General features: G+C 38.2%; 1 protein-coding gene across 1 annotated transcript; it reads right to left on the bottom strand.

The window, feature by feature from the left end:
• Window positions 1–1,276: 1,276 nt before the first annotated feature.
• On the bottom strand, window positions 1,277–24,159 carry LOC128715518 (S phase cyclin A-associated protein in the endoplasmic reticulum). The gene is made up of 13 exons (XM_053810425.1): window positions 24,075–24,159; window positions 23,776–23,960; window positions 23,504–23,705; window positions 21,331–23,415; window positions 19,848–21,258; window positions 19,608–19,731; window positions 18,104–18,249; window positions 6,138–6,283; window positions 5,983–6,072; window positions 5,373–5,464; window positions 4,096–4,260; window positions 1,744–1,896; window positions 1,277–1,342 (listed from the first exon to the last, which is right to left on the bottom strand). The coding sequence occupies exons 1-13, from the start codon at window positions 24,157–24,159 to the stop codon at window positions 1,277–1,279; spliced, it is 4,950 nt and encodes a 1,649-aa protein (XP_053666400.1).
• Between the last annotated feature and the right edge of the window lie 193 nt (window positions 24,160–24,352).

The following is a 24,352-nucleotide window of genomic DNA, read 5'->3' as shown; positions in this document are numbered from 1 at the left end:
CACTTTGCTGATCAGCTAAAACATCAAAGGATAGCCAACCTGCATTATGCATGCTATCGACGATGACCATTGGTCAAGTATGGCTAATTGGTACGATCCCTTTGACAACAAGATTGGAACGGTTGATAACTTTCCTTCTCCTGCTCAACCATCGAACGATGCAATGAACAGAACCTCTAGTCTAATTTAAAAATTCACATTTTACGGGATTATGATTGTTTTTGCTTCAATTCTTTCTTTCTAATCCGGAAACGAATCCGTAATCCACAAACTAATGAACATTTCCAAGGGATTATGATATTTGACACAACTTGATAAGCACAGTTTGAAGTTTCTTTCGAGTTAATTTCCGGATAAAACATCTCGTATTTAGTAAGTACAAAAGCAATCAGTTTATTGTTCATTTGTATTCTCCGATTCTCCAAAAATTCACCTCTCTAACTGTTAAATAAACCAAGCAACGAGATGTTTTAATTTCTATACTTAATGAACCTGTAAAGAAGCGACACAAAATAAAAATAAGAATTTGAGACCCTCCATCCACCTCATCAATCTCATGACCGAGATGGCATTTTGACTGAAGCTATTTCTAACTATTCTACTTGGTTTCGTTAGTGGAGTGTACGTTCTGTTTAGTTTGTGTTCAATTACAACCTAAAGATTAATCACAGAGTAGTAATGTAGTCTAAACGGTGCTGCTGACTACTGATGTTACTATATTATTTATTGTGCGATACGTCTAGGCTTGCGGTGGTTGAACAGACATATTTAACGCCATTTCTGCAATCACATGAAAATATTCAGCTAGGACAAATGTTGTGGAAGTCCCTCAAAACAATCCTAATGCTTGTTATGATTTGTTACGTGGGACACTTAGAATATGTTGAAGGCGTTGTTTAATTGGGGATTGGCGGCTGTCGTATCTGTTTGTTTGAAATCTTCAACCCGCATACTACATAACTTCGATACTGATTGGTGATGCTGATGATGCTTTACATTGCAGCCATATTTTAAGATGTGCCATGCCGTTGGTTTTAGTCCTGGTTTTTCGTATTTGTTAATGTACTTTGTAACGCTGTTGATGAAAATTACATAACAATTCTTGCCAGCGTTAAAAACACTAGCCATGAACGGCATGATTGCATAATTAGCTGGTGCTCTGTTACATTTTACACCTGTATGGACCATCGATTACATAGAATCTTTGTTAATAAGAAACTCTTTCTCCTAAATTTTCTCGCTCTTGTATAGTTTCACACGTCGGTTTTTAAGCACACTATACCAGAAGTGATATAATGCGATTCTTCTTCGCCATATCGGATCTTCTAAATTCATCCAGCAGCTGCAAAGGTCGATGAGTTGTGTGAGCGCCAAAACGCAGCAATGTTCCAATCAAACCAAACCACGGAAAAGATATAAAAAAGGACGAAAAAATAATTAATGTACGATATCCATGCATCAAACAGCAATAACTGTTGGGAGATGTATCATTAGCAGTCGCTGAGCATCGTCAAATAAAAGTTACAGCAGCATTTATGGATCCGTTCAAGCAGTGCAATGCGTTTGCAGCGACTATAATACATATTTTGACAATTAAAACGAAAGAAAAATCTGATAAAACGAAAAGCTTGCAAACGCTCATGATTTAATGATGGCGGCTTTGGACATTGCATTTGGAGTTCAGTTTTATGTGCTACACGAATCGCACATCAAAACATTGATAATAGCTTCACTATCACTTACCTCAACATTGAAATCTCTGCCGACCACGACTCTGGCACTTGGGTTGTCATGAATTATTGTGACCAACGTTGGATATGTGATTACGTCAAATTGCTTGGGTAGCTTGGCGAAATTTTTAATCACACACATATACTGATCAGATGTTAATAAATCCTGCAACATTGAAAAACAAGGATATGGTGATAATATATATATATTTTTTTTTATATACATTTGAACTAATAACCTTTAAGAGATATTATTTAAAATCAAATTTACTAACAATGGAAACAATATCCTTGTTTCAAATTATTTGTGCATAATCCGTGCAAAATCATTCGATTATTTCAGATAACATTAAGTGAACAATGTTTTTCTTTATCAAGTTATTTCAAAAAGTTATATCTTATGTTTCACTGTTTCTAAAACCAAATCATCTTCAAAATTTTCAAAATCATTGAAAGTTCATTCGTTCGATTGGATCTCACCTTCTCCGTGAGCGGCAAACTGACCAAATTACAGTGTCTGTAGTAATTTCAGCAAGAAAACACCAAAATATTTTCATCGTCTCTTCTGGTTCGTAAAACTTATCAGCCGCCTGGAATCAGTAAGATGACGCAGCGAAAACCACTGACTGACAACAGACTTTGCTGCTAGCACCTTTTAATAACAACCAAGGAAATCAGGGAATTTGAACCAAGCGAAAAAAAGCCAGACAATTCCTGTTCAGAAATAATGGCATTGGAAAAAAATTAACGTAGGATCTGTCGTGAGTTCCCCAAAATCCAGAATCCTCTGCGTGTTTTAATTAACCATGATCAGTATAGATTTTTTTACTTCGACGTCGAGAAAAATTATTCTGCTATCTCAAAGAACTCTAAAATGTGCGGCATTGGCGCCAAGCCCAAAATAGGGGCCCGCCCGGTAACATGATGATAGTGGCTCCGATCTTGACACGAACGAACCGGACCGAAATCCCGTCCCGGCCAATCCCCCCAAGCAAGGAGTGACTATCCGGCTACGTTGTAGAATAAGTCGATACGGCTAGGCCGTTCTAACGAAAACAAAAAACTTATTCAATACTTATTATTATTCCCTTTTATGTTTCGACGAAAGAAATGTCTAACAACAAATGTGAATTGTGTCCTAAATTAAGTTCCCAATAGTTACAAAAAACACCGCCTAGCGTTCTGAATATATATAAAAAAATAACTTACTATATTTAATAATTTAATTAATATTCTTAATGTTTACATTAAGATAAAGCTATGTTTCGTAATAAGTAACAACAATTGAACTGTACTATTTCGTGCTAGTTTAAAGCACTGGTTGTTTAGCCCAACAAACGTTCTTCGCTGATCTTGAACAGATCAACTAATCGACGAAACATACCACAAAGACATGAGTATCAAACAAAACAAAGCGGTGCACTAACTAAAATTTATCCAAGAACGAAGAAACGCAAAAGCCGTTAACCGAACCCGTTCAGAACAGCAAAAAGGTAAATCGCAGATAATAATACGTTTTGTTACGACGTTATACGTAAATTCTTCGCCGAATAACGTTCACCCGAGCTTTTCTGATGAAGTTTGAGAACAGAGCAACCGACCAGCAGCCTACAATGGCGTCCGTTCGGTGCAAACGTCAGAATGTGGAAAGCTGTGAAACGAACCAACGGAGATATTCGCCGAGTATATCATGGAGCCCTCGGTGCGGTGGGTTGCAGGCTAGCTTGAATGTGAAGATGTGCGGTCTTACAGCGAAAGAGCACGATGGAACAAAGCGATAGGGGGAAAATATGACTTCTCCGCTATTCTCCGTTTTGAGAATGCTCATGACCACGCGAAAGAAGACAAGAGCAAAGGAATACACGAAAGGGCCAATGGCAGCGCTCGATGTATAGCGGAAAACATAAACTATACATACATATAGATATGTAAGAGTTAGATTAGACAGAACAGAATGCACAAGACTACGCGAAGGAGGAATCCACAAGTCATAAAAGTAATTTAGATCAAGAAAATTATTGCGGCACCTAAAAGGCTAATGGAAAGGCAATGGCTGAAAGGTGAACGCCGCCGCACAAGACAAGAGATGGTCCTGCGTGCTTTGTGGCTACAGTGGATTATTCTTCCCCAGCCTTGGAATCTTAACTTCTCACAGGCATTGTCTTACTTTTTCGGCTACGAAAAATAAAGCATCAAAGCAGCTAAAACTACACTCAAAGCATCATATAAGCCTTGGCAATATCAGAGTCGGCACGGATAGGCTGATATCCAAAATGGCGCCATGAACTCAACCAGCCAGCTTGCACCTTTCCAGCCCGGTTGAGTAAAGTGCTTCGTACAGAAATCAATAATACTACATTCTTACCTGATTGATTTTATTGTTGGCACAGAAGAAACCTAGCGTTGCTATTAAGTCGATTATCACAGTCTGTGTTTCACTTTTTATGTCCGCCTTTGGGACACAGTACTGCAATAGTATACTGATGACGTCGAGGAACTTTAGTGAGAGATTTTGCTCTATTAATACTGCCTGCAATAGAGTGAAGCAGTAAAATTTCAATCTTAATCTCACAGCAACACTTTTATAATATAAATATTTGTAAATGATAATTTATTTATTAAAATCTATACCGCCAAGACACCAACATTTCCTAACAGCGTTCCATCCGCCAAGGTTGTGCAAGTTTTGTGACTGATAGCTACTCTGGATATAAGTGAAGACCAAAGATGGACATTTTTTCATCAACAATACCTACAACTTGTAGGCTAAGAGTATTTAAAAGCTCCATCTTATGTACCTCAGGTTTCAAAGACACCACCAGTCACATGAACAGTGCTGGGTTCAACTCTTTTACGGTATAATACGGTCTTTCACGGCGTGACGGGTGATGAAGATGAAGTTGCTTGTTGTTGTTGGGTAAACAAGCAGAGAAGGGATAATATATATTTACGATACTTCCTACCAAAATCGAAGAATATCGTTAAGTTCATGGTTCGCCCGATGCGATGAAGTGAATTTCAATCAAATGTTACACAAACTCTCAGTTGCAAATATTTTCACTCTTGGAAAAGTAGACTAATTAAATGATGAAACGATCGACAATTTGAAAGACATTAAATTTTATAACATTCAATGAGGGAAAGGTCACTCCTTAAAATCAGTCCTTACATACGTCAGAATAACAAAATTGTGTATAAAAATGGATTACACAATAAAAATATATAGTCTAGTAACTTTCTTACCTGCTCCTCAATGTTATTTAAATATATATTTCAGTAATTATTCAAAAACTTGCAACTATTGGATACATACATCGTAGTTAATCATTTTTAACTATCTTACAAGTTGGACAATATTCGATCAATTATCGTTGAATCAAATACCTGTAGTTATTTCCATGTTTTTATGTTACTCAAATGGATCACGCAAGCTCAAAGTCACGTGCTGATTGATCAAATACCCAGAAAAAAATTCATTCATAGCTAAACAAACACATATCTCTGAATGGGACGTCTTATATTCACTACTGTGCGTACGGAAACAATGGAAGTAAGCGGAAACAGTAAAATCACACCATAAAACTAAACCCAACCGAAACGGAATGAACCGCTGGTCCACGTTTACGAGCCACGATTACTTACCTGAAACGCTTCAACGTTCAGGTTGGCAAAGGTCACCAGAAGATTAAAAGTAGCCGCCGCCAAGGAAGTCGTTCTGGGAGGAATGCTTTCACCTGCAAATTAAGAGAAGCCCAAAAGAGGGCGCATGATTCAATACGGTGTGAACATGCCTCTTTTATACGGTACGAAGTTCCAACAAGTGCGACGATCCTCATGGGAAGAAGCTGTATCTGATTGCTGGCTATAATTTCGTAGGTGCTCATGCACGAATAAGAGGAAAAAGGTAGGTTCACCTGCAACACGCGCAATACCGTTTCCGAACCCGGCTAAATATTCAGTTCGTGACGTTTAGTTTAATCTACTAATTAAACGGACCCATTTCCGGTACCAGCTACAACCCGCAATGACCAAGTCCCGAGGAAAATGATTAACAGACACTTGATAGATACGCAACAAATCTTATCCCCGACTCAACTCCAAAAGAATGACCGCCGAATCCACAAGCCTAGCGCTAGAATCACAAGACAGAGTTTAAACAAAAACTTCCAAATTGTCTGCAAAAGCCCGATCTCACGTTCATGACTTCTGTTTTTACTACTGCGTTTTTTTCTTTTCTTTTCAATTAGCTTACCAATGGGAACAACAGCAGCATAGAGTAGAGATATAGTGCCGAACAGTTCCGTTGACCGTGCCGTCAGCATAAATTTGGTGATGTCAGGACCTGTGAAAATGTATAATTTCTCATTACAAAATCGCCATTGGATCTTTATTAGCTTCGAAACGCACCTGCTGGACATATTTCAACCAACTTTGTCAGCAGTCCCAAGGAGGCCAACAGCGAAAGTACAAGACTAGTTTCGTGTTCGATTGATTCATGCACCTTATCAATTCGTCTTACCAAGCTCTCCACTAACCCAATGCTTATGATATAGCTGGAAAAAGAAATTAAATTAACAATTAATAAATTAAGTTGTCCAACTAATTCTATATGAAAGGGGGTTCGTAATACGCTCTCAACACATATATCTAGCATTCAGAAGAAAAATTTTCAACAGCACGGTGTAACAGGACCACCATAGAAAACACTACTTTAATGCTAATTGTCATGCAGTATTAAGGTCCTGCTGTTGATTAAAATGGTACTGGATTAATTTTATCCCGAGGCGTTCCACTGTTGTGTTCACTGCCGATGTCTGTAGCCCTCTAGGTATGTCAACATCCGTTGCTGTGACAAAACAGTAATCCATCATAACAACGTGCAACCCTTGGTACCCCTTTGAAAGTTTTTTTTTTCTTTAAATTAAACAATACAGTGTACCCTTTCACGAAAAGATTTATAAAAGAATGGTTTGCCTGCCCTTCTTCTCAGTTGTACTTGGTATCGAATTTATATCGGAAAATATTTCCTATAGGAAAAAACCATCAAAACAAATCTTGCCCATTTTCTTTCCCTAAAATCTATTAGGTGATGATATTCCTGCTAACGGTGTAGAGTAGCCGCCAACGAGGATTTAATCGGGATCTGCTTTAACGTTGCACATTGTTTCTAGTACCATCCGAGAATTAGACACACCGCTATCGCCAGTGCAAAAGAACCTATACCCGGCAAGGGGTTAGAGAAAAACCGTAGTCGCACACAAGTTGACAGTTGACACTTGACAGGGCCGGGCTAATACGCAGAAAAGTGCAAACATAGATCCTGCGGGAAAATAGCATCATGTACCAAACACTGCACCGAGGGGTTGTCGTTTGTAGCGCTGTCTTCTATATATCCCTTACTATCTCAGGCGCTACCGTTAACCACTCATGGACCCTTTTTATCCCGTCCTGTTCGTGCGGTGTTTTCGCAATGGCCAGGCGTGGGTAGCTGTCAGCTGCAATCAAGTGTAACAAGAGGATTGCAAACAGCATAATCAGAGTTGTGAAGAATTAACATATGACATAGGTAAACAAAAACAGCTTTATTTGCGCACTCGCTCAGTCCCACCATTCTAGGCGTTTTATAGGAATTTATCACAAAAAAATATCTGTTCGTATTTGGCATCTTTCAAATTACAGTAGAGAACCGTAGATACTTTAGATAAAACTATTCCAGTGTTTTACAGATACTCAAACATCACAACGACATTGATACATCGCTATAAAAACTCATAATTGATCAACGTTTTAGACACTTGCTTGTCCCCGTTGGCTTTGGTGCTAAATTAGAAAGGAAAACATTAATTCCGTTAGGTGAACCGTTCCAACAAGAATGGCTATTAATTTGATTGCTCTACTATATAAGCACTCACACAGCGTCACACAGCGCTAGCAGCATAAGGACCTGTTGATTGTAATTGCAGAAAAAGGGTTGCAAATGCAAACATTTCCTCACGGGATTTTCCAAAACTCTTGCCTGACTAAATAAATCTCTACCCTTGCTTCCATTCATTTCCAGTGCTGACCGAAGGTAAACATTAATCTTCTAATACACAGCAAAGACGACGCGATTTTCTGTACACACGGTCAGTTTTGCGTTACGGTTGCCCAATGTTTGTTTTGGTTGGAATTTAAAACAAACTTATAATTTGTATGCAAAAGAGGACCCACGGTATTACCGACAGGATCATGTTTTCTTTCGCAGTTTGCTGGTGATGGTGCATTTTCCATTCAATTCTGCAGAATATCATCATCAAACAAAAAGGGGCTTAATTTATGCTATTAATTATTCCGAATAGCAATTCAACTTCAAACAACAGCCATTGCTAATTTTGCTAAGCAACTGTTTTTTGTAGTATGATAAAATGTAACGTTAAAGCTCTGTTTTGTTATTTAAAAACAATTCAGACGACAACAACAAAACACATATCAAGCTTTCATTATTCTGAACGGATCATTCTTGACTTTATGAGTTGTGCTGTTGTTTCTTCGGGTGATTTTTTTTACAACTGAATTGATTTTTAATCCCGCCCAGCCGATCCAATTTTTTTCTTCCACTGCGATGCATTAAGATTACTTCCATTATCAACATACCAAATGTTACGCAAGCATACCAAAGTCTAAAATAGGCCAGTTTGTCGCAAGCGATTTGAGCGTTCCATTTCAATTAACATCCACTTCCATAATCCGCTTAGTAATTTGAATACAAACTTTAATCCACTCTCTGTTGGTTACTTTGGCAAACCTTTCGATCAAGGATATAAACATGTGGCTAGTGTATGTTTTCTCTTATCACAGCATAGTTCCATCGAATCAAAATGTTTTCTTTCCATTTGCACCCATTTTAAGTTTTTTTTCATTTCATTCCCCCAAGCAAAGAGCAGCGCTATGAGCAATGGAATGGGAGATTGGATGTAATTAATATGAATATATTAATTCGATCAGCCTTCAACCAGCCTTGTGGTTCCATATCTAAATTTAGAACTTAGTTAAACAAACGTGTGCTTTGCTACACATTTTGCTTGATTCAGTTGTTTTGAAGAATTCATAAAATTTTATAAGCTTGAACTTAAAAAAACTATTATTTATTTCATCAATTTTTAGCTTAACAGTAAAATTAAATTGAATTGAAGAAAAACACGAGCATTGAAAGTTACTGCATAGATTAACTCGCAGCACGTGCTCTGCTCTCCTGTGCAATGCTTTATAAGCGTCATTTGCGGAAATCTTTTTGATTTAAATTTAATGTAAGCCATACAGTACTTACGCTAATCGACAACTGGTAAATGTGTATAAAAATGCTTCTATAAGTGAAACAAGTGATACTATAACATGGTGGAAACCTGTATAGACATGATAAGATGGAGGATTCTAATTTTGTTTCTGTATCCTAATAGTGTAAATATCGCACTATTAGAAATTGCTTAATCCGTTCGATAACACAATGTCTGGCTGATCGGCAATTCGAGTATTATGTAAAATATCGAAAAAGTAGTATGATTCTTAGATTGCTTCAAAAGATACAACAATCTTCGACATTAGTATGGACGGGCAACATTCGGAGGAACCCACAAGTTAAAATAAAGTTATAAAGACCAGACAGACAAGTTATAAAAAAGCACGTTATAGTGATGGACAAATGTTCCAATACCATCATGTACTAATATGTTGCAATTATGATATGTCTAAGGCTCATTTAACAACCTCAAAATACTTTGCCTTATATGAAGAATAACTCTATATTTACTAGAAAAAGCTCATCTGCTTTCTGAAAACTAACAAAACATCAAATGTTATAAAACACATATGATAAACAAAGGAACATTAGCTACTTCAGGGGAAAAAGAAAAAAAAATCCGTAGAGACCATAAAAAAAAATACAACAATATTGATTCACAATTACACCATGTGCTATTTTACCGGCGAGTGATTTTCAAGTGGCAATCCATTGTACCAATCGAATAGGGTGCGACGTTGCGTATGTCCTACACACACACACAAATAGAACACATTCCCACAACATAAAGCATCATATCCAGCCAATGCTATGCCATTACAGCAAAGGTTTTACAACATGATCATTTTGTACAGTGTAGTCAGTAAGATTTGTGTAACTATGTTAAATTATTGATATTTAAAAAAAAAATCTAGATGTAATAAATTTAAATTTAAATTTATTTAAATTATTATTGAAATCATTTAAATAAATTTAAATAAATTTCAACAAATAAAAGCTTTAGAAAATCATTTCTATTTCTAGATTATCAAGATGGCTTTAAAAAACCGTAACTGTAACCGTAAAAATGCGTGTTAACAAACCTCTATTTTTGTACTTGAATAAAGCAAAAAAACCATTCAATTCAACAACTTTTCAACAGTGATTTCTATATATTAAAATCGTTTTCATCACACGGATTTGGTAAACTAGTTATGTGTGGATAAGTTTTTTTCTTAAACACCTCAACAACAAATTTCTCCTAACAAACAAATCCTAACGAAATGAATGAGACTTCGCAACAATATTGGCTGTTTGTCTTTGCGGCATTGATCTAACTCTCAACGCGAACAAGATTATACTACTACTCCTCTGCAAACAATCGTGCATAGGCTAGGCATGCACGAAAGTTTGCCTCCAAATTGGCTACTAGAAAACATTCGCAAATAGAATTGTGTTCATGGGATGAAAATTGTGAAATTTCAATTAGCGGGCCAGATAAAGCCAAATATTTGAACTGATGTTCAGTTTTTCGTTCCGGCAGTGCTCCGGCCTTAGCCCACGTGCTCGTACTTGCACAGTACCGTAACCGTAATACCGTAACGAGCAACAATCTATCCATCCCTTCCGAGGCTTTGCCAACCACCGTTGGTCGGCTCTTTCCCAGGAGGACGAATCCAGCCAAAGCAGCGTCAGCGACAGCAACCGAGAAGGATGCTCGGTAAACAGAGCGTAGACGTAAGAACTCATCGCATCTCGCAAGGTTTACCCCGATAGATTTTGCTGGTGCCATGCTAGAATGCTAATGATGTTCACGTGGCCTAGTGATGCCCTGCGACCAAAACGATATCGACTGATTCATCCCTATCCTGGGTTGTGCGTTGCGTTAACTAAAAACAAACATACACCAAAGCAGCTATTCCACAAAATTGTTCTACCGGTTCATAGTGAGTGCATATTTGATGTACATGTAACAACGTTTATCTATTCCAAAGAGAAATGTTCTACAGTACCTGAGACTCCTACCAACTATGCATCGATCACGACTCTTCTACAACATATTTTATACTCTGTTTACGAGTAACTAATTCATAAAACGTCTTCTTCTGCGGCTGCCATTTCTGGCATTCTTTCATATTATTTACCCATAGCTGGACGGGGGATTAGTCGGAATAGGATTTTGTAGCGATTCTTTTCGCGTGAAGACGGCGCCGCTTCCAATGCACCACTTGGCCAACCGTTGTTAATTAAAACGTAACGTAATAAATGAACATAACAAATAAATTCCTGCACTTGATGCAACTCTCAGCTTTTCAATTAGCATCCTCGCTAAATTCACTACTGAAATTGGTGACGATCAACAGTATACTGTTTTAAATTTCGTCAATTCGGACTAATTCCAAGATTACACTGACACAGCACGCCAACACTTCAATGCACAAATATACTCAAACCAAAACTTACCGTTCATAAATTCAACTACCCAGTGTGTGGTCTATTGGTCGAAAGGTGTCAAATTTCAATAAAGCCATCAACATGATCATCATCAGCTCTGCTTGGCACATCTCTGCCCAAATCTTGATTGTATATCGTTAACCCGCACGAGCCTCCAGCTCTAGACACAGGGACAGCGAACAAGGCATAACAACATCAGCATCTACCGACGATAGCTCGACGCTGTGTCGTGGCAAACGGCAAAGGTGATTATCGTTTCCTAATGGGAGAATAAAAGATTGCCTGATTCCCCAGGGGGTCCTCGCCATCGGTAAAGCAGTATCTCTCCCTCGTTTTAAAACCCGAAGAGTATCGCGGAAGCACGATGGAAGCAAATGAAATATTCGTTCCGATGGAGCACGGACCATTCCAAAAAGGACCTCGAAGCGGCTGACGGCTGAAGCTGCATGTTGCAAAAGTAGTGGCAAGTGGTGGCACTAGCCACTACCACAGCCAACCGCAGCGAAAGGCTAATATAATACGGTGCTGCTGTGAACACAGACCCAGCGGGTGGCTCATCCATTGATTGACCATGCTACGGCACAGAGCGATGCAGGAACGTACCGTAGAGATGAACAAAAGAAATGAGAAAAACTCACACATAAACGAACTGCACCCACTAATATCGATAATAATAACAGCCATGCAATGTTGCGCTCTTTATTTATACGTTATAAATTGATTCCTCCCGATTGGCTGAAAATAAAGACTTAATCTCGTAAATAGAACCACTGGAGATGGGCGAACAAAAACCTTCAATGTAGTTTAGGGAATAATGGCTCTGCGTTTTCCATCCAGCAGGACACTTATTTTGCGCTTTTCAAATGGGCGTTAATAAAATCAAATCCCCGAGCACCGCGGGGTGCATCTCTGGCCGTGCCACAACATGCAGTCCGTCATGGTTCTGCGCCAAAACATGAGTACTGCGGCGATACGATGATCTTATCCCAGCGAGATCCCTATGCTACATTCAATCCCCTGCGGTCAAAGGGGCGTGAGTCTTTTCAGGAATCATTGCCGTGAAACACCATCGTTGCACTTCAATTTGCGACCCCAGGGAACCACTTTTAGCGATCAACTAATGTTCCCTGATGTTGGATTTTGCTTGGAATCAATCACAGATTGTTTTTTTTTCGTGTTTGTAAAAAAATATTAAGCAATTAAATATCTGAAGGACACTGTAACAAAGAAACGATAGAAAATTATGGAAAAACATCAGCGACAATCCAATATTTAAAATTTGTTCACCTTTCATAGACCTTCATCATCATCAACGAATTAACAAAAATCATCCAAAATCAGTTCAAAAACCACCTGAAATTAGGGGGATTAATAATGTAAAAGCCGCGCGAAATACAAATTTTATAAACAACTCATTACGATTTTCATTCAAAAATCATTAACAATTATTATTATCAAATTTCAATTCAAATATTATCTTACAAAAATTAATTATCATTAAACAATTATCTCATTATTCATGTGTTTGTTTTTGCTCCTAGGCCTGATTGGTACAAATTCTTGGAGAAAATTACACATAGATGATCATTTATTTTTGACCTACGATACCTTACAACTTCCAATAGTTTGTAAGAGTTGGAAGCGGTAAAACATAGACGAGAATCCATAAATAAACAACAGGTTTGGTTTTAGACCTCGGCTGGACCAAGTTACAGGAATGATATCAAATACATTCAAAACCTATTCATATTGTTGGATTTCAAGTCTAACCATCTAATTCAAGTCTAAAATCATCGAAATTGAACATATTTTAAGAGGGGTTACGTGCTGGAAATGAGAAATAGCAAATAATGATGGGTTCCGCTCACGCCTATCAAACGCCTTGTGAAATGAGATGCATCAATCGCAATAATGTGTTACATTGTGCCAAAGGTACGTTTGACCCCTATTCTTTAGAGACCTCGACTAGCACCAAATAATCGGTAGCGAAATAGATTCATAATGTTCGGCTTATTAAGTGATATTTCTACCCTTTTCGACCGTTCACTAACGTCGCATACTTCGTCCAAAAGTCCAAAAAACAACCACATACCCCGCACTAACCAATGCTTCCAATCTGATCCCGTTTCAAAAGATAGCATAGATTGAAACATATGCAAAACTGTACAGTCGATATCCGTTGGTAACGCGACATATGCAAACAATAGATAGGAAGAGCAACATCAATGAGCGTTACATCAAACGCACTCGCGGAACGGGGTTAAAAAAATCGTCGACACAGGAAGCATTTCACATCCCACGAAGAAACCGAACGTTTGTTACAGCACAGCAAACCCCTTTCTGTCCCTTTTAACAACTTCATCTGGCACATTGCTAAACTGCATTCATTATTCAGGGGGTTTGATATACCTCTGCTTTGCTTAGGGTCATATTGCAACGTGCGATATAAGAATGACAAGAGATCGAGGCCGTACCAACACGTTTTCCGAGCGCGAAGAGGAATGATGATGGTGGTCGATTTTTTCAAAGACAATTTAACTATGAAATAATTAACATGTTACAACGGCAAGTGGAATCAGATGGATGGAAATGAAATAGGGGGATTATGCATCACTAAGATCCCAACCTGCCCGTAGTGGCTTTTAAATATTAACTTGAATATTTTTAAACCTTACCTTTCCAAACGGGCATTTGTAATATTCAAAAAGGGGAAATGAAATGCGTGCTTCTTGACATTAAGATTTTTTTAACAATAATACGTATAAACATTAAATATGTCTTATTGATACTATCTCCTAGTATGCAAGTATAGTTTTGAAATATACCTAATTCCAATTAACAACACAACACTTAAACTTAAACACGGGTGAATCTTAAAATCGTAACTGATCAGGGCTCAGGGCTGATCAGGGCATAGTAGCTCCAAATTTATTTGCTGAATCCAATTTTAGAATTCTAAATGCATACATTCAAGTTTCTTAAGATACTGGTCTTTTAAGAACTGATCGGTTAAAATAATATGCATTTTAAAAGGACATATACATTCAGAAGCTCAATAAATATTTTCCCTCTGACCACGAACATCATAACGGCAGAATTTTCACCAGATTGTGTGATGTGCAAAAGCACATAAAAAAAGAATTGATTTTACTTTACTTTAAATTTTACAAGAGTTTCTTCGAATATCATTATTTTAAAAATAAATTACTTATGTACAATACTGTAAAATATATAAAGAACATCATATGAAAATTTCTAGTCAACAGGTCTTAGAGATATCTGGGTAGGGATGAGTGTTGAGGAAGTGTGGGGATGAGTTTATTTGTTGGAAAGTAACTACATTATTTGTTGGTGTATAAATATTCAATTTACATAATATATTTATTACATTCAGATCTTCGAGAAAATACTATTACAAATATTCGCCGATAAAAAATATTACTCCATTTCAATCGTGTGATTAAAAACAAGTTGTTTACAATGCCAAAAATGAGTACATTAATTATGACAGAAACTCCATAGAAATTCATATGTTATTTCTCCCTAGAAAATTCAAGTGAGCTCAAAATTTTATACCAGTTTTACAGTTCAAAGCTGGTCTTAGCTTGACAGCACCAGTGACAAATCCCGTGCGAACCATGTCTTCATATCGTAATAACAAATCTGCAGCTACGAATAAAATTTTCATTTTAATTCCAATTTCATGTCATGAGCACAAAGATTTCATTCGAAATCGATATATATATTTCAATCAATAGGATAACTTTTTAAATTAGTTAAATTAAATACGTAGCCAACAATTCACATCAAATATTCAATTAGTGAAAATTGACGAATGCATATTTGATAACGCTCTTTACCGAGCTACACCCGTGTTTCTGCAATTAAAATGGTACCATTGCTTGGGCTAAGCCCAAGGATAAAATCTTACAAGCCGTTATGATTCTTATATAATATTTTTATTGCATCCATTGGCATTATTTTCTTCATTTCAACAATTCCGTTTTACTTCACATTCTATACCACGATGAGTAAAGCATTAAGAAAATAGCTGCGCCAATACCGGAATGCATATCATCACTTATGAGTTGCTCAAAATATACAATCAATATTTTACAAATCATCCCAATTTTGTCTCATTGTAGGGTTGCATTAAACATGTAGTTTTAACCAAGCTGTCGATGAGATGTCCATTAGCTCCACGAATGCAGCCATCACCATTTCTCATACGGTAGTCTCTAGCGGCGAAAAGTATTTTATGCATTTTATCACAAAGAAAAGAAGAGAGACGAAAAAAGAATTCACCATATTCTCATCCATTATCAATACACGGCGGCACCCGGTTCGAGGGCTGGTGTTATGTTAACACATGTTTTCAACGCTTCACGCTTTAATGGCATGGTATGGAAAACACATACACCTTCATTTTATCTCCCTACGCTCGTTTCAACAAACATCATTTCACAAGCAGCATAAATTGAACGTGATGAAAGGGCAGTTTTCTTTGCCCACCGACCTTCGCGATCGACGATCGCATAAAACTGTCAGCTGGTTCCGTAAAGTAACCGTAACTGATTGAGCAAATTGATTTGAAAAGCGCTGATGCACTTCCATCAGTCATTAAATTGAAGTTGCCTCTTTTTTATTGATCAGTAGTAAAACTGGAACCTACCAAACAATATCAAATATTCAAAATTATTGAATTACTGCGTATGGTAATGTTTGTAAGTCTATTTTTCTAAATTCCATATCTTTTGCAACACTTTATTTTTACGTCATAAATTATTTAAAGCAATAAATACGTGAGAATACACTACCAAATGAAACTGAGTAGTAAAAATAGTACTTCTCCTTGGCTCAATGAGCAACTAGACATAACGTACATAGTTCTTTCGTCAAACATAAGTCTTCCAATTCCGGCCGGACGGAGGAATTTTGAGAATTTTCATTTATGTCTAAAGAAATCAGAAATCACATCATTTATCATGCAAGCTTGTTACTATCTCATAATTGTATCCATTATGTTTATAAAATAACTTGCAAAAGCAGCTATATTGTATTATTTGAAATTGGGTTATTTGGAAAATATTTTAAAATGGGATCCATCAGATGCACAAAAAAGAAAACTGTTTTTCGGCGATTTTCTACATTTTTTTAATCATTCGGGGAGAGATTAAATTAAGATTTTTTAAGAGAGTTTAAACTATCAACATTCTTGTAGAACAAAACATATAATGCGGTCAAATATGGTTAACAAACCGGCCAGCCGAAATTGATATCAAGTTTTTTATTAGCTTTATAAAGGCCTTGTACCTCAGTTGTCATTTACATCTCTCAATATCAAGTGACTGCCTGTCTTGCATCTGATAATGGGGTCTGTTAATACGAAAAAAATGAAACACGGTTTATAACTTGTAAGTTGATTCGTACAAATCAACTTTGGAAATACATATATAGTACATATATTTCGAGGAATCGAAGACGGGCCGAAATTTGAAGACGCTCAGTCAATGTCGGATCTTACGACTGTCATAATCTCCGCGGTTTATAAGAATAAATTAAGGTTGATATTAGTGTTAATATCAATATGCTTAATTCTTATTTAGAGAAGAGTCATTCATATCAATCTTTAGTAAGGAGTCATGCAAATCAGAAATCGACTCTCAAAAGATTCGTTAATTCTGCGAACATTGCCAGAACATGACCTAAAAGCTGAATGTTAAAAGTTGGAAAATGATGAACATTTTTCGAGACGTAAGACCGGAGGAGAAGGAAAAGGAGGAGGGGTGGGGTTAACATGACGGCCAACCTCATAGGGGGAGATCATGAATCTCAAGTGGTTCATGAATCGTACAGGATCTTTCAATTAACATCTTTAGATCATTAATCTATGAAATAGAGATTCAGAATCATTCATTCGCACGGTGTTTTAACGTTCATGACCAATTTTTTACATGTTTACTACATACAAGATACAAGATACATACCAGATTACAATAGATGCAAACATGACAGGTATTAGATATAGAATTCCCCCCCTCCCCCCATCCCTGTGGTCTCCAGTATCTTCTAAATGTTAGAGTCTATCAAGTCTACTGTCGGTTATACGTAACCACAAGTAATGATGATAACTTCAATCTCATACCCCAACAAGGTTTGAAAAAGGCGAAATTATCTTTAAGAAAGCTAAACTTTAATACATGGTGCAATATGCTTGTTACTAAACTAATCGATACAAAGTTTTAGGAACTTTTTAGGGCACCCGGCAAATACCATACACTTTCAACTAAATTGAACTCCCGTATTCCAAATCCACAATTTCCGTTAAGAAGGTAAGCTGCATAAGCTTTACATTTTATTAGTGATAAGAAACTTTCTGATTAATAAACTATGTAAATTATTTCACGAAAATATCTACCTTAGTTTCTTTAAAAATACTAGTTCCCGATCTATATAACATGTGTATTAACACGGATAACCCACATGGGTAACGAAAAAAGATTGGAACAGCTAATGGAGAATGTTTCATCGTTCAACACAAATACCAATCAATTCCTAACGTAAATACCACCACATCATAAAGTATGCAGCACAAAATCGATTAAACGTACGATAGCCAGCATCAGCTATACACACTAGGAGCAACTTTTCTCGTCTTACTTACCTCAAAAGATCTGGGAGCCGTTCTGCTACCTTTGGGTGTGTCGCCTGCTTCGACGAAGGACTTGTTGGCAAAAGAGCAACAGTACAAGCCAATATAAGCTCTGTCGATAGTTCCACCGGAAATAGACTATTTTTTTCCTCAGGCGTCTATATTGCAAAAGTAAAAATTGATGGAATATCATACTATATTAGCTGTTATGTTTAATGGATTTCACCGGCACAAGAGATGCGATATTCGTATACTTTAAACTTATTTGTGTTGGTTTATGATAACTTCGAATCGGAAGTAGATAATACAACAAATGTCTTCATTTATCGTTAAGCTTTACTATTTTTTTTATTCTATAAGAACGGCCAGCCAATATTGCTTAAGCTTTACTAAATATTGTAAAACAAATTTAGGCTTATTAACAAACTATCATCTTGTATTTTGCGCATTCCATAAAACAGTACTCGCGGCATTGGTGCTGATGGAACACTTTATCTCAAATTAATCATGCGACTAATATTAATCCATTTTGTAACCACGACATTTGCATTGTCATAAAAGTACATTTAATAACGTAATAATTTTACAGCCGACAGTAATTTATGAAAAAATTGCTTTTTAACGAATAATTTCCTGTTAAAAAAATAACCAAAACATAATTGTTGCTCTATTGATTCATAAACACTTAGTGTACTACTACGGCATGCGGCATGTTCATACTGTGGAAAAGGTATTAATATCGTCTTAGTATATAGCTTGTTGAGAAAACAAGATAAATTTTTTAGATACAATTAAATGTGGTGTCATTTATATAATACGAATAGTTGTGGTGGAGGATAAATTCAGCTCTATCAGCTCCTAATCTCTCCGCACTTAAGAAATACGAAATCATTTTTCACGAAGAGTAAATGATCCTACAATGTCCAATTACTTGACGACAAGAGCTAGGAACTCGTTGTTCTACAAGGGTATTAAGTTTTACAACGAAATTTCAAAATATATATTGGCCGAGAGTACGTTAACCGAGTTTAGAAAACTATGTAGTGTGTTCGTGAAAGGACTTAATGTTGAGTATTGTGTAGTGATATATCTTGTGACGTTATATGTGAACTGTCAACTGTTAGGTGATGATGATGTTTTCTTAATTTAAGTTAAAATGTTGATATAACGTTAAAAACCAAACTAAGTATGTGACTAGCTTATTCATAACACGCGCACGAAATTTGTTCTTTAGCTATAAAAACTCCCAGGAGTATGGGCAGGAGTTAATGGTCGGCAGATGAGCAATCTGTCATTTGTAAAAGTTTTTTCATGTACAAAATTCATGCTTAAAAGATCGATTGAAATTATGTTCTAATATGTAAATTCAATATCATCCGATAATTCAACTATCTCCATCTAATGTAACGGTATGAGATGGGTCATCATAATCATAATTATAAAAAAGATTCAGTTCTTAGCTTAAACATACATACAAAAATGATAAACTTTGCCCTCTCTCTATATCTCTACTCACCTTAAGAGATATCAACAAAGCATTTAATAGCACCAGCACGGAACTTCCTAAGACAGCATGCCGTGCAATTTGCGGACACAATGTACACGCATTCCGATACAATTGCACCGATAGAACTACAGCCCTGTAACGAAAATTAAGCTCATTAATTTGTATATACTGTTTGTCATAATAAGGATGAACTGGATATTCGCACTTAATGTATCGAGTTGTAGAAAAAAAGACACGAACGATACTCACTTCTTTGACACGTCCGTACCAGGATTTAGACCGCTTTCAATTACCGTTGCTATCGTGCTAAGACCATCCAACAGCCATAGTGATTGAAAATCAGCCACCTCCGCTTTAGCAATCAACCGTAACAATTGGCCGATTGGTCGCTCAACACCCAACATACCGCTTCCTCCTTTCGCGATAGTGCTTAATAAACGAGGCACCTGGCTTTGTTTACGTATCGACGGTGCCAAAGGATTAAGCTCGTTGAGATACTCTTCTGCCGCAGTTACCAACTTTTGGCGTAACTTTTTCACTCGTTTCTTGTTCACTTTGGGCACCACATTTGATCCGTTACCATGTGAACTTTCCTTTTCGCTTATGCTAGAGTTTTCCTCATCATGCTCTTCATTTCTCAGCTCATCCGCACTGCGACTAGGAATGGTCGCCAGTTCGACGGCCCGTTGACGAATTTGCTCGATATTTTCCTCATGTCGGCGAGCCGACTCTTGTTGCTTCTGAATAATCTTTCGCTGAAGCTCTTCTGCCGTTGCCAGCTTCTGTTGCTGCAGCGCTAACAAACGTTCTTCTCGGTCTCGTGCCTTCTCACGGGCCAATGCTTGACGTTGACGTTCCTTCTGTTCCTGCATTTTTCCGACCCGTTTTTCCCGCTCCCGTCGATTTTCACTCATTTGCTGTAGTTTCTTTTGCCGTTCCAGCTCGATTTCCTGCCGTCGTCGCTCGACTGCCGCTTCTTTGGCTGCTTTCTCTTCTGCACGCTTCTGTCGTTCCGTTTCAAGATCCTGCAACCGTACTTCCTGCTCTTTGCAAGACTCTAAGAAATCGAGTCGTTTGTTTTGTGCCTCAAGATTTTTAATGAACGCTATCTCTCTTAGTTTTTCTTCCTCATCGTGAGCTTTTTTAATTTTATCCTTTATATACTGTGAACGATTCTCAGCCGCTCGCTGCAATCTTTCCTCCATTCTCAATCGCTTTTTCTCTATCAAGCACTGTTTGGCTGCTTTCACGTCTTCTACACGCGCTAGTAGATGTTGAATTTTAAGCGCCTTTTCCTTCTGCAATGCTTGCCGCTTTTCTAGGGCTCGTGTCTGCTTGGCTTGATATTTTTTCAACGTTTCATGCAGTGAGCGCCTTCGGGAGGGACTGGACAATTTGGCGTGTAGCTGCTGGGCACGACCGGGATGACGTGCCACGATAGCCTTCAGCGTGTCGAGAGTACGAGCTCTATCAATCCAACTCATACCTGCCAGTACGTGTTCGTAACGTGCTTCCAGCGTGATTTCTTCATCATTCTCGTCTTCCATACCCGTACAATCGTTCTGTCGTTCTGTTCCACTTTCAACGGTGGCATCGGTGTCCTCGAAGTCTATGATCGCTTCACAATCCGTCTCGTCGGTTTCGGTATCGAAGTCAATTTCTACAATTGTATGAAAATAATGTTATACATCGATCGATTTTGCCACGGCATTTATAACGAACAATAACTCACCTGTATTTTCCAGTTCCCGTATTTGAGCTTCCAAACTTTCCTGTTCCTCCAGCAGCTTGCGCTGATCCTCGTCACTTTCCATATCATCGCGTTCTTGCTCTTCCTGATCATCACTGGTACATTGACTGGCAATGTCGACATAATGCGGGATTGATTTTTTACCACTGTACATTAACTCTGCCGATTCGCCCAAACAACTGGCGTATAAACTATCGATAGCTGTGATACTTATGTTCGTCTGAATGTTCATGTCAACCATGTTTAGGTGACCAAAATGATCACCCTCCTGCACTGTTGGGCTTAACGTTTGTGCAGGGCATTGTGCATTATCATTCACAGACTTGACTCCATTCGACGGTGTAGGTGGTTGTTGTTGATCCGAATGTTTTGACCTCATTTTCTCACTACGCAAAAATTCCTTGTGCAATGTTTTTAACTTTAAACCTGTTAAATCGGACTTTTGCCTTGAGACGGATGCGAGACTGTTCGCAGTCATCAGCTGTTGGTTTTTGGATCTGTCCACTTCTGTAGATAAATGAATCCCTTTAATCGCCTGTGTTGTGTTGGTGGATGGTGGTTTTACAATTTTTGAACACGTGGTCGAAAGTGCTGGTGGCCCAGTACATTTCGATAACCCCGTGCCTCTAGTTTGTAACGTTGCAGGTTTCGCCGATTTTTCCATCGCACGCTTTGATGCACGTTGCGTATGATTGATTTCACTGTTAAGCTCGTTCACTTTCACGCTTAATTTCGGGGTTTGTAGACCACTTTTCTCCACCTCTGTGATGTCATTATTGATGTTTTCATCCAACAATGCCAATGTGGGCAAGCTTGCATAACCGGTGGGCTGGTTGAAGCGTGTCGCCCAAAGCAAACTAGACCGTCGTTTCGTTTTTACCGTATACCAACCATCGTCGCTAGTTGTATCTGCCGTCGACGGTAAAGATTTTGGTTCGGAACGACGGTCAACAGTCTTCGCATGAGCCGGCATTTTTGGCTTCACTGTACTACCACTTGCAACGGAGTTCCGTGAACCTAACCGATCGGTGGACGCTTTCAACGTTGAGCTAGAGCTATAGATGTCCTCCTTGGATCGGTTCGCATCGAATGAAAGTTTCGTAGTCGAACGTCGCTGCAAATCGTCGCGGGCCTTATTGGTAAATGGAAAAGGCCGGTTTGTCCGGTTTGTGTTGCAAGTAACTTCTATCATGGTTTTTGAACGGACAGATAATCTTGAAGCAACGGCCGCCATACTACTTCCCAATTGTGATCTCGGTGCAGGGCCTGGCTTCAAAGTCTGGTATGTTTGTTTGATACCGTTTCTATTCCTTGCTACCGCAGCGGTGTTCGACGACATACTGGACACTGTTGCACTTTTGACGGGTAAATTGGCAGCAATCTTCACACTAGATTGCGACAAACTGCCCGTTGTAGCCGATTTACGGACCAAACTCGTTTGCACCGGTGGACGAACTACATTGCTACGAATTCCTACTACTTTTGGAACCGTGGAAGGTTTGGTCTGCCATCCTCCACGTTGCGCATTAGGTTTTGATGAAGCTCCCATGTTCATGACGGAAACATTCTTTGATACACCTTTAAGCGCAATATGTTCTCCCTTTGCATCGCTTGGAAAGCTTTGCTTCTTCTCGTCAACAGTGGCATCGGTGCATACTCTTTCCTCTAACGGCTCAATATTTCCACCTTCACTTTCACCCGTAACAGGTCCGTTACAATGCTGTTTATCATATTTCTCCAAGTATTCTGCCAGCGTCAGGTTTTCATCCTCCAAATTCGTTTGAGTATACTGGTCGAGTTTGAGCACATAAGCTGATTCGACAACTCCATTGTCATAAGCTGTAGTGACTGTTTCTTCGGAAGGCGCTACTGAAGCATCCTTCGTTTCGTGTCGGGACAATTTCGCGCAGCTTCCCTTTTTACTGAGACTCTCTGTAGATGAATGTGGTTTCTTGGGAGAACTTATTCGGCCGGATTCTTCTGCTACAGGGCAGGGACTATTTTTGCCAGAAAAGCTTGGACTAGATTTTCCTGACATCCCAGGACTCGAAAGCTGCTTGCGGACACCTGTTCGGGAGAAAACGGAAATATAGTAATTATGTTTCGAATAACAGGCGCAAAATATTAATATTAATGGTACAGCATATATGCTTACGCGGGACTGGATTGCTTTTCCGTACTTCCCATGCCAACGAGTGAGGTCGCTGTGGTAAAGGAGTAGCCTCATAATCCCAGGACACCTTGAACCATTCGGCAAGGGCTTTGAAGTCACGAATGTAATTTTCCAATACCAATATTGCTTCCTTGCATGATGATAGATTTTCATAGCACTCAACGGTTAAGTAGATTTCATTTACCTAAATTGAGAATTCGGAAATTAGTTTCTGACATACGAAATATGACCAATATTACAAAAACTCTACCCACCGAGCGCTCTAAGTTGCCAAACAAAAAAGCCCAATACCGAGCCTGTAGTTCGGATTTTTTATCACGTCCCGTCGAGGCACTCCGTACACGGGGTCCTGATTTGGTTAACGATTTTTGACGTTGCGACACATGCGATTGTAAACAGCGTGGTCTTACACCAATCGGGGGTCTTTTAGGAGGACTTCCTGTAGGTATGATAAAAAATAAGCGACGAGCCATAAATTAATTAAAAATAACTTATGAAGAAAATTGAACGTAAGGCATGAACAGATTTCCATCATTATTCGTTCTCTACTTACTCTGAGATTCGCCACCACTATCCGACAGGTGGTAGAAGTTTTTCGCCTCCTTGCCTTCCTGATTGAAGTACTTTCGATTATCCATTTAGCTTTAAGGAGAGCTTCCTTCATTCCTTAAATCAACTAATCTGCACTGATAAAAACAGTTTGAATCCGTGAGTAAATCGAAGTACATCACCAACAAACAAAGAATCCTTCAGAACACATAAACAAGTCCTAATTTGGTAATATGCGATTCTTGCACAAGCGAATGTGATGAAATTGTTTTCATTGCATTC

This window comes from Anopheles marshallii, chromosome 3 (assembly GCF_943734725.1).
Source record: "Anopheles marshallii chromosome 3, idAnoMarsDA_429_01, whole genome shotgun sequence".
Taxonomy (NCBI): Eukaryota; Metazoa; Arthropoda; class Insecta; order Diptera; family Culicidae; genus Anopheles; species Anopheles marshallii.
Note: the sequence above shows the minus strand (reverse complement) of the source record. Positions and strands in the feature narration are given on the sequence as shown.